General features: G+C 40.0%; 1 protein-coding gene across 2 annotated transcripts in view; it reads left to right on the top strand.

Annotated features, from left to right (window-relative positions):
- MYLK4 (myosin light chain kinase family member 4) overlaps window positions 1-10,756 on the top strand; it is a 78,802-nt gene extending 68,046 nt beyond the window's left edge. For both annotated transcript variants that reach the window (XM_032340949.1, XM_032340950.1), the window contains exons 11-13: window positions 1,748-1,826; window positions 5,818-5,887; window positions 8,564-10,756. In XM_032340949.1, coding sequence (XP_032196840.1) covers window positions 1,748-1,826; window positions 5,818-5,862 — 124 coding nt within the window. In that variant the 3' untranslated portion in view covers window positions 5,863-5,887; window positions 8,564-10,756. The remainder of the gene's footprint in view (window positions 1-1,747; window positions 1,827-5,817; window positions 5,888-8,563) is intronic.
- Window positions 10,757-12,305: the final 1,549 nt, after the last annotated feature.

Genomic DNA, 12,305 nt, shown 5'->3' with positions numbered 1-12,305 from the left:
ACAATAGGCAGTGAACAGATGGAAAATGTCAACTCTATCAAATCTTTGGTGGGAGAGATCTACATTTACTGAGAATCTATTAGACAGATATGCTTTTATGTGTTATCTGATTTAATGTTCTGGATTAAATGAAGACACGGAGGCTGATAGCAATCAAGCAGTCACACGGCTAGCCCAGGGCAGAGTCATAGCCATGCTTCGTGGCCTCCAGTGCCATGTCATGCCTGCTCCTTTGGTCTGAGCGATTCACTAATACCTTAGGAGGGATAGCTACACATTTAAGCAGAAAGACAACTGGGCGAGTGTTCACATCAATAGTTGGATGAAACTACAGTCAAAACCTGATACCACTATCATAGAATAAATTTCTGGATGCAAAAATAAACTTGAAACTGTACCAAAATTTTAATTATCTGTACTATGTTATTGTTTATTTTTAATAGTCAGCTTTCAGAAATTTATATTACTATAGTACAGAAATAATAATTTTTGGCACTGTCAGTTATTGGAATGCTTCAGGAGGTCCAATACTGAAAATTTATGATATTCAACAAAATAGCACTTCCAGGTGAGGTTGGTGGAGGTCAAGAGTTTCAAAAAAAATTATATCTGGCTGTTTAAGGTCCTACTAATGGGGATGTTGTCACCAAGTTATTAAACTTTCCTTCATGGATTCAAGTTAAGAGTTACCATCTCTTCAGGTCTTTTACTTAAATGTTCAGTATCTGACGAAGCAATTTTACTGAAGAAATCTACAAACTGGAGCTCCATGCCCATTGGAAACTACTTTCTTGATACTATTTCAGAAGTAGGCTCCAGGCTGTTGCACTCACTTATAGTTTTTATTTTGAAAGGTTATTTGGTTTAAGGTCATAAATGTTAGCACACAAGATAAATTTATAAAACTTGGAATTCGAAAATAATATCATCTTTATAATTCTTTCCCATGTTATTTTAAAATCGTATAAACCTTTGCTGGCTCAAAAGGATATAGTTTCTTTGTAAAGGTATCTAATGAACTCTTTCTCGGTACGTACATTAACCCCTTATCTATTTAAGTCTTCAAAATTTCTTTTTAAAAAATATTTATTTATTTAATTTGGGAGAGAGAGAGAGAGAGAGAGAGAAGAATGTATGGGAGGGGTAAATGGACAGAGAAGGAGAATCCCAAGCAGACTCTGCACTGAATGTGGCAGAGCCTGACGTGTGGCTCAATCTCATGACAGTGAGATCATGACCTGATCATGACCAAGAGGTGGAGCTTAACCAACTGTACCACCCAGACACCCCCAAAATTTCTTAATTCAAAAGTTAGTGATGCATATTATTCAAGAGCTTTAAGAGCTTTAATATGTAAAGTCACTTTTATAATTATCAAGAATCATTGTAGCATTTTGTTTTTGGAATAGTAAGTGTACATTTATTTTTTTCTGCTGATGGATAGACGTTCAATTCATGAAGCTCAAGCATTGCACGAAAAATGGTTACTTGTGTTGGAAAGTGGATGTTCAACTATGAAGAACAATTTTGAATTATTTGCCTCATTTGTCTCACTGCTGTTGTTACCCTGACTAGACTTGATAGTACCCTACAATCATCAATGATAGTTCCAGAGAAGATAGAACTGCCTGTGAATTTGACATTTGGCCATCTGATCTCTCAAATGCAATGGCCAGAGTTGAGGTGAATGACAGATTCAGGCCTCCTTAGTGTGTCTCTGCTAACAGCCTTCCAAATTTCCCTTTAGCTGGAGAATAAGTGCAAGTGAAGCTCTCAAACACCCTTGGCTGTCAGATCACAAGCTCCACTCCAGACTCATCACACAGGTAACGGAGGCTTGTTGCTTTTCCTCTTCTTTTCTACCTGACCTCAGTCTTTTGATGATCAGAGGCTAAAAGCATCTTAGTCTCATATGGGATTCTAATTCCATCTCTCATAGCCTTCCAATTTTGTGCTAATGTTGAACTGCTTAAAATATTTTTATTGAGCAGTTGTGTGAGTTTTTTTTTTTAAATAAATACTTCTTACATGGTTTAGGAGATATTTTCAGCATAACTACTTATTATGTTTATTATTCAATCATTGTACTCATGATATAAATTACATCACTGTACTATGTGCACACACTTATACACATATATAGTCTAGAATATATAAACAAACAATATTTGGGAATATATGGGTTAGTGTACATTCAGGATAAATATGCCTCCCTAAAACAGAACTCAGAATTTTAATGTTTATGGTTACATTGTTCAGTCTTCTCTGAGCACCACAAAGCTGTGAGACTCAGGTTGATCCAGAAAACAACATAAATATATGTGAAGGAGACTCTTACCAAAGACTGAATGAAGATGACCTAAATACTTGTGGGTTTTTTTTTTTTTCAAGTTTCTAATTAAATTCAAGTTAGTTAACATAGAGTGTAATATTAATTTGAGGTGCAGAATTTAGTGATTCATCCCTTACATGCGATACCCAGTGCTCATCACAAGTGCTCTTCTTAATCCCCATCCCTCATCCAGCCCATTCCCCGCCCACCTCCCTCTACTAATCCTCAGTTTGTTCTCTATCCTTAAGATGCAGCTTTCTGGTTTGCCTCTCTCTTTCTTCCTTTTTTCTGAGTATTTGTTGACAATAATTGAGCCCACACTCTGTGTTAACTTCGTACAATAAAATTCCTAATCTACTCTTACTGCCTCAATTGCCACTTATGTTCTTGTAGCCATCTGTCTCTGTAGCACAGATTCTTTTCCTAAGTTTCAGATCCATATATCCCCCTGCATACTTGACATTTCCATTTGGATCTTCTCAGTCCTAAACTGAACTTGTCTTCCCCATCTCCCCTCCTCCTCTACCATCCTCCAAGAATGACCCCCACTGAGTGGCTTAAGCCAGACCCCCTGGGCTTTGCTGTTTCCTTCCTCACCTCCATCCTCCCATCTCGAATTTAATTTATCTCCAAGTTCTGTACATTATTTTCTCTAATTACTTCTAGAATCTGTCTAACCTTCTCCATCCTGTTGGTTATCCTGGCGTATGACACCCCTCATCTGAATTACTGTACAGCCTCCTCTGGACTTTTCCACTCACATCCTATGGCTCATACACATAACACAGAACCAGAAGTGTAACATTTAAGATACTCAACCAAACATTTAGGATGTTTAACTGGCCAAGATATATAGAGAGGCAATAAGCAATATCTGTCCTCAGGCCTCATTGGGGAAAGTCTAACTTGAGCATCAGTTAAGATGGTGGTCATCATGCTCTGGAGCCATATGTGCTTGATACACTTTCATTTCTTCCATCTCTGCTCCCCATCCTTCCTACTCCCCAGGGGTTTAGAGTGGAGCTTTTTCACTGACCAACAAACCTTGGAATGACTGTGTTTCAGGTACTCATTTTTTCCACATCCAGTTCTTATTGAAATTAACTTTACTTCTAAATTCAGCATCAGAACTAAGTTTTATTTGTGTCTGAATATACCTTTCCTTGATAATTGGTACCAATGTCAAGTAAAAATAGACTTTTTACCTAGTTGGTACCTCACCCAGACTACATAAACTGCTTATTAGGGTTACCAACCTATTTTGGGCCAATTTTCCACCAAGGTATTTTTATCCAAGCTTATTGGTGTCCAAATACACTTTGACGTGGCAGGACAATATGGAAACCACTGCAGATAAATAATGACATTATACAGTTTAAAAAGTGCTTAAAATATTTTTAAACCACATAACAACAACAAAAATCACCTTTTTGTTATTCCGTCCAACCGTTGGTACCTAGGTGAATGGACGTTTCAAGAATGATGGGGATTTGGAAAAAAATTTCCATTGTAGAAATCTAGTTAGTTATCATCAAAGTTATAATTATATGGTGCTGTGCCAGGCACTGTTCTAACTGCTTTACAGAAGTTAATTCATTTACTCCACATGCCAATTCTCTGAAACAGGTACTGTTATTCTTCTCATTTAGATGAGGAAACAGAGGACAGAGGTTAAGTACTTGTACAGGATCCGACCAGGTGAAAATGATGGAGCTAGCATCCCAGTGTAGACAGGCAGGCTCTGGAGTCTGAGCAGAACTTCACCACTCTGCTATCCTGCTGGATAATGGGCTTCTGGGCAAAGGGGGCCTGATGATGTTTCCAGAACTCTTTACGTTCTGTACATTTTTGGTGTTACTAAAAGCCAGTATTCAAGCTTAATGTATTTTATTTTTCAAGGAAAAATTAAGGCTAGATTTTTCCAGAAGATTCATTTTTGGAATAATCTTGGTTCCGATACGTTCTATAAAATCAGAATTTAACTTTATGTTGAGAATTTAAGTCTTATCCAAAACTATTTACTATTTAAATCTAACTTTTATTTTTAAAGTCTTTCCAGAACTTTTATTTATCTCTTTTAATTGTTTCATGCTTAAAAGCTCTTACCATTCCTTAACCACTAAGCCTGCCTATAATGTCAGTAAATTTAAGAAGGATTTTTTCCCCCAGGAATTAAAGCCCTGTAGCTCTCTGCCTTCTGTAGTATGCTCTTACATTTCCAACCATCCATATATAACCCATCTTCCATCAGAAACAGCTCTCAGCTGGAGTGGAACAAAGCATTTCCAAATTACAAATCTGTTAGAACTCATCAAACACCTACTGCAGACTTAATAAATGCTTTGGGCCTGAAGGAAGGAAAACTGAACAACTATGACATTGTTTCTTTTTTGCCAGAACTAATAAGTCTATCTTTCCTTTCCATTCCCAGGTTTATGACCTTAGATCATACCCTTTTTCCAATTTACAGAATAAAATACCTTAGAACACGATATTCTACCTCTGTCCATCTCTTCTCTAATTCACCAAATCATTACTTCATTAATGACAACTCTGATCATCTTACTGTATCACCAAAAATTCTTCCACTGTTCCCCATCGTGCACACCAAACACACATACCCAGCAGTCAAGGCCTGCTATGACAAGCCCTGGTCTCAGACATCTAGTCCTGTCTCCGCTACTGCTTCTAGCTTAGTCAAAATCCCTCTGTTTCTGATTCTGAGAGTGATAACAAGGGAAAGTGGGGAACATGCTCAAGTTGGATCCTGAATGTAGGTCAATGTGTCTGTCAGAGGGTCATGAACATTGTGGGCTTTTTTTTTTTTTTTTTGGTAATTCTTTTAATTTTTATTTATTTTTTAAATTTCTTTTCAGTGTTCCAGAATTCATTGTTTATGCACCACACCCAGTGCTCCATGCAATATGTGCCCTCCATAATACCCACCATCAGGCTCACCCAACCTCCTACTCCCTGCCCCTCCAAAACCCTCAGATTGTCTTTCAGAGTCCACAGTCTCTCATGGTTCACCTCCCTCTCTAATTTCCCTCACTCCCTTCTTCTCTCCATCTCCCCAAGTCCTTCATGTTATTTCTTATGCTCCACAAATAAATGAAACCATATGATAATTGACTCTCTCTGCTTGACTTATTTCATTCAGTATAATCTCTTCCAGTCCCATCCATATTGATACAAAAGTTGGGTATTCATCCTCTCTGACAGAGGCATAATACTCCATAATATATATGGACCACATCTTCCATATCCATTTGTACATTGAAGGGCATCTTGGTTCTTTCTACAGTTTGGTGACTGTGGCCATTGCTGCTATGAACAAACAATGTAGGCTTTTAGAACATCTCTCTAAGAGCATTTTCTACTCAGTAGTAAGTCATTAACTCTTCAGGTGTTCTCATAAGTTAGGAATGAAGTGATTAAAAAAAAGTTCTAATCTTTCTCTAAATGTTTTCTGGTTTCCCTAGAAGAAGAAGAATTGTTGCTCTAATGAGAAGAACCTTGTGACCAAATAGCCCATGGAAGGCACCCATTTGAAAGGTTGGTCTTGGATCTTTTCCTAAAGAGATGTTTTTGCAAGCCTTCAGAGAGAACAAGAAATAAGTCAAATATGTGCTACACTGTGGGAAGGAGGGCAGTGTTTCTGCAGAGAGGGAGGGCTCTGATTTTAGACTGCTTTGTGTGCAACATGGATCTGCCATTTTCTAGCAGGAAAAACCCATTTCCTTATTTATGGATTGAGCATAGTCTTACTTCCTATGCTTGTTGAGTGGCTCCAACAAGATAACCCAAGCAAAGCCTGCAGACCAAGGCCTGGCACATAGAAGGTGCTCAATAATTAGCTCAGGAGACTTTAATAGCTGAAGAGGATAGTCTCTGGTTGTCCTTACAATTGTGTGGGATCAGAGGAAGTATTTGTAATTTTTTTGGTTTTCGTATTGTTGGGAAAACCAATCTCAGAGACTCATAGACTACATAACTCCCCCAAAGCTGTGCTGCTAGTACATGGTAGAATGTGACTTCTCAATTGTCTCTGAATTTAAAGCCCATGCTTATTTTTCTTCTCTTGAGTTGCCTTCTGGTATTGGTCCATTCTTGGACCTGGAGTAATCACCACTTCATACAAACTTCATACCACTTCATACAAAGCTTCTACCCTGCTTAGAATTTTGTCAGAAAACATAAGCAATAGTTTTACACATGAACACATTTGATTATATCAATAAGCAAGCTTAATTTATGCTCTGAAGGAAAGCCCTAACACAGTGTACTTATTACAGAGGACTTTTAGGAATCCCAATATTTATATTGTTGTTGAGGGACCATTTACCTTCCAGCAAGTCAGTTCTCTAATTTGGGACAGTAAGTCCATGGCCATTGCTTCAACTCAATTTTAACAAATGTGTAAGGCCTTCCAGTCTGTGTTCTTGCTGCCCACTGGTCTTACTCTTTTATTCTGATTGGTATTTATTCTGGTCTGAAGTTTTGGTTCGTCTGTTTGACTTTATATTCTTGTAAAGTGTTGAATCTTTCATAGAATAAGATCATGCAAAAACAAATCAGTAAATCATAACAAAGTCACAGACCAGAGTTAGAAAGCATTCAGTCCTTGGTGCATGGGTCATTTACTTAGAAATCTGTCACATATCTAGAAATCTATGAAATACCAAAAGAAAATCTTGGGCTTCCTACTTACAAAGACCATTCTCATGTGTCAAAGTAAAGTTTTTGGGAAAGTAGAAGAAAGCTTTACATCTTGTGAAAATGCAGAGAAGGAAAGTACTCTCCATGCTCCGAGGCCTGGGTCACTGGGCTTGCTGAGGTGCAAACCAGCCTTCCCTGTGAGTGGTGGGCACCAGAGTTCGCAGGCGACTCTCCCTCCCAATTTCATCGACAGTGACCATAAACCTCAAGGGTTCACCACAAACTGCATTCCTACCATGAGCACTGGAGTGACTTTTGAGGCCTGGTAGGAATGAATTCATTGGGTGACAGGAGGTTGCATTGCAAGGCAGACCTGTGACCAGGGTCCAGCAGGGAAAGAATGAGGAAGGAATGACAGTGGGAGATGGTAGAGTCCTTCCATGTCACATTGGCGCTTTGACCAATGTGATGGAGGATGGTGGCAGTCCAAGAGGTGGCATTCTACAGAGGACAAAGACATGTGAGCCAGTCACACTGGCGCTTGGATACCGTTTTGGTTGGAATTGCTTGATGGCGACCTTTCTCTGGGCCTGCCTCCAGATAGTCACTTGGGCTGGCTGCCTTCCTCTCCTTAGTCCCTCCAGCTCCAGTTAGCCACAGAAATTCACCTTGGTTGCACTGCAGGTCGGGGAAGAGCTGTTTCAGGCCCATGGGATGTGGGCACTTCCTAGTTTACTTCTTTCCTTTTTTTTTTTCTTTCAAATTAAAATATAAGCTTAATATATTAACTCTGAGTGCAGCCTCATTTGAGAAGGTTTTTTTTTTTTTTTTAATCATTTTTTTATAGTATTTCCTGCCAGGATAAAATGGGGGTTTTGGCAAACTTTGTTAGGAGTAAAACCAACCTTGTGATAATATTGATTTTTAAAATCTGGTGGTTGAAGATTATTCCTGTGGAAAAAGAATGACTTCCAGGCCCTATGAATAAGGCAGGATCCACAATGTAAATTGAGGCATATAAATCTCCAGCAATTTGTTAGAGGTTTTTTGATGTGTTGAGGAAACACTAAAATCAACCCGGTGGCATTTCTCTTTGCGTTTCCATTCCATCTTCTGCCAACCTGTGAAATAAAAATTGAGGATACGTCCTCAGATCCATAGGAGTGATGTAGGCCTGCAAACTGTGTGGGCTCCTGTCACACACAGTCATAATGCAAATGAAAACGTTCCCACACTCGCTTCTTGATGTCACCTTGATGTGGGGTCAAGCTGACAGGACAGACAGTGTGGCAGAAAGCTCGGGAGCTGGCTAGGCTTCATATGAAACAACGCAGCCTTGTCCCTCGATCTTGCAAATAGTACGAAAATATCTTGCATAAACTGAAAAAATAAAAACCCAACCCAGCTCTGGTAAGCAGTGGAATCCTGCAAGGGGTTTCTTTTTTTTCCTTCTCACACGCACACATGCATTATAAAAAATCATGTGTGGTTTTCCTAAGGGGCACAACCAACTAATTACAATTTTAAAAGCCCTGCTGAATTAACAAGAGTCATATTTTGTTTGCTTTGCAGGAAAACTGCTGTGGTTGCTGCTGTGTTGGGAAGATTTTTGGGAAAATCAGCAGTTCTGATGCCTTGACCCCAATGATGACGGGTGGCTATGGGGGCTGGGGGGGTGACGCTGCACTTGAACTTGGAGCACCCAGTTCAGGGGGTGCCTACTGCTGTGGTTCTGGGGGTGTAGACAAGCCCCATGCCCCTTTCCTCACATCCCCACATCCCACGGTAGGACACAATTGGGAAGATGTTTCCTTGACATCTTGAGTTTTCAATGTTTATTTTTTAATTTTAGTTGCTGGGATAAGGGGTACATGATTTCTGCTCTTTCTCCGCTTACTAGAACAATCAGACTGGAGATTTACTGGAGACGTTTAAACCTGGAGGATACCTTGAGAGGGAGAAAACTGCTTCCAGTCCTTAAGCTATCTATGCCTTTCAAAGGGGTGATCATATCACCAGAAGAAAATTATGTCTTTTGCACCTTTGAACACTTGGTTTCTCAGATATATATGAATAAGGCAGGATCCACAATGTATATATATATTTGATTTGGTCTGAAATCAGGTGACTCCAAATGATAAATAATTTGCTTTCTGGAACTTGAGCTGTCTCTGAATCCTAAGGCAAGAGGCATCAGACATCATGTCTTCCATTGGTTCTGAACTTTTCTCCCAGTTCATTGGTTTCTTCCAAATAGCAATTCTACTTTCAAATGAATGGCATGCATTTCACAAGGCACTCTCTGCTCTCTTCTGACTGAGCATTCATGAGATGAAAGGCACTAGTTTTCACCACTGGAGCAAGAGGTGTTTGCTTACGGCTAGTGTTTAGAATTTAGAGTAATGGTAACAGTCCCAAGAGCTTTCCTCACGCTGCTGTTGTCAACGAGAGATGGGCCATGAGGATCCCAATTCCTAGGGACGGCACTTTGCTTCCAGTGTTGAAACTACTTTGACAATAATGCTCAAGTTTCTGGTTAAATTCCAACATTTCTGAAGCCCAGTGATCTCACCCACGCAGAGTCTCACATGGCTCAGCGGTTGTGAAAAAAGAACACTCAGAAGTCAGAGGTGAGGCAAACACTCCTGCTCACTCTTTGGATATGAGAATGATTCCAGTTGGAAGCTTCTTGTTCCTGAGCTCATGTGCCATCTCATTACGGATTTTTAATAACGGAAGTGAGCCCTACCATATATAGCACAGAAAGGCGAGGGCCTCTCGATGGTGAAACGTGTGTGTCATTTCTTGATGAAGAAGAGGCCGTGCAGAGCCACACAGAACTCCTATCACACATCCAGCCTCATGCTTGCCATTCAGCTTCTTAAGCTGTCCTCCTAGTTCCCATTTCCAAAGAATTCCTGTGTTGAGATCAGCTATAAGAATGTGTTTTTAGCTGTAAATGGTTCTAGACTCCAATAGACACCATACACCTTAGCAATGGCTGTATTAGTGAGGTCAGTTTTACCTGGCATTGGCTTTTCTACATCATTGCTCGTATCCACCTAGTGGATCCTTCTAGCATGCCCGTGAATAACTGCATGTGTAATGTTCTTATTCTCATGTGCAAGGTAAAGGGGAGGTAGAGACAGAAGAAAATGTGTAATTTAGTGAAGACCACATGCCAATTTAGTGGTCTTGCTAGCTATAAAACTGACTCCTTTCTAGCTTTGCTCTTGCATTATGATGCATTTCTTTTTTCCTTTGGCCTATGCATTTATTCAAGGTTGGTTTTCTTCTGCTCCTGTTATGTGACTATGCTTAAAATATTTAATTTGGTTTCCTTAAAAAAAAAAATACAAAAAAACAAAACAAAAAAAAACTCAACACAACACAACAAAGCCCTGCGACTGAAGTGTTATATTACTGGGCTATCTTTAGCTGATGGTATTCATCGAGTCTGGAAAAATACAAGCCAGTGCGTGCATTAATATGCAGACCACAGAGAGCTGGCATCTTCTCAAATGCTAAATAAGATGCAAGGGTCTGATTTGAAACCCCTCATGGAAGGGCGTTTTCTGTCCTGGAGGGTGGAATCTACCAGATAGAGCAGGAGGTCTTTTGCATCCAGGTCCCATTCTGACTCACCTTGGCAGAGAAACTTTCACCAGACCCCAAAACATGGGAGAGGCAGCGTAAGCCAACGGAAGGAATGATTTCTTTATCAAATGAATCCACTAAGGACCCTGCAGTCAGTGGGTGTAATTTTTTTTAAAAAAGAGGTTTAGAAAGGAGACTCTACTTTTAAAAAAAAGGATCCCCTTTGAATTCGGAATTTAATTTCCACATTTGGATGGGGAGCCCCCCCCCATGTCAGCAGGGTGCCTTTTATACGAGAGCTGAGGATAGTCTGCATTGCAAAGTTGATGATTACAGTCTCGAGTTACAGCGAAATGGGAGAATTTCAGTCTCCTGCTCATCCTGTTCCCTCCCTCCACACCCAGTGTGGCTGCTCCTGCAAGAACTGGTAACTTGGTAGATTGCCACTCTGATGGGAAAGGGGGCTTTGCACAGCCGAGAAATCAAACCAGATGCAAGCACGGACCAGAGAAGCTGAGTCTGGCAAGACTGGGGCTATTGTGATCAATTTTTCCAAGAAGTCATTAGGATTTGATAGCCTGATTTGCTCCTCCGCCCTCCTAATGGACGTTATGGCTTCAGTTGCTTGCATCAGGCAGTAGCCATTTCTTTGGAAAAAGGCAGAAATTCAGCACGGATGTGGCACTTCCCACTGCCTGGAGAGAAATAAAACTCACAAAGGATTCAAGAAAAAGCATGCCGTCATTTGTCATTTGTAAGATACCAACACTTCCCCAGAACCTGTTGCTATTTAAAAATCAGGGAGAAAAGAGCTCATGCCCCAGTCCATGCCATGAAAACATCTGAAATTGGAGTCTCACCTGAACTACCTTGGGGAAAGATTTCTAGGTTGAAATGGGGTAATTCTCATGTTTGTTTTTAGTCTGACTTGATATTATTTTGCTTTCTTTCCTCAAAAATGTAAATAGGCACGCTGCTATTGTTGTGGCTTACTTTGATGTGAATGTGTTTTGAAGGCTGTGTGAATTATGTATGACATTTTCACCATTTTTATGGAAATTAGCATAGCAAAATTTTTTCTTGTTTTATAATCAAAATATGTATTTGATATCAGGAAATGAGGGTCTTATTTTTTATTTCATTCCTTTTCTCTTCCTTCTGCTCCCACTACCCCTACTTGAGGCATGAGCCAAATGGTGTCAGGTTGCATACATGTACTAGTTCCGTATGGATGATGGGCCAGTTTCGATGAGGAAACCTCATTTGGAAAGTCCCTCTGTGCGAGTGTGACAAGAGGGCAAGGCAGGTGTCTGTTCCTGGGCAATTTCGGCATGGGTGGAGGCTGTGCCCTTGCTGTGGCTCACTTCTCAAAAGCCATGATGCTTCCTACCTTGCTTTTGCTTTATCTTTTCGCTTTCTTTTTTCTTCTTTCTCTTTCTTCAGTTAGAATCAAAGTCCATCTTCTTATCCATCACGGTGCTCCCCTAAAGCCTTTTTGAGGTAAAAATGGTATTTCCAAAAGTCAAGTTGCTTGCTGTCCTAAAGGAAACTTGAAGCTGGACTATTAGATGACTAGATGTTCGAGTCCTGGATGAAGGTGACTTCCTTGTCTAGCATGAAGTCGATGGTTTCTCCCGCTAGAAGTCCTACATATGTCTCCGAGCTCCATTTTAGTCAGGTGTCCTTTCTGTAAGTGATCTTGATGTGGGTAGTTTCA

The sequence above is a fragment of the Mustela erminea genome, chromosome 4 (genome assembly GCF_009829155.1).
Source record: "Mustela erminea isolate mMusErm1 chromosome 4, mMusErm1.Pri, whole genome shotgun sequence".
NCBI lineage: Eukaryota > Metazoa > Chordata > Mammalia > Carnivora > Mustelidae > Mustela > Mustela erminea.
This window is presented reverse-complemented; position numbering and strand designations above follow the sequence as displayed.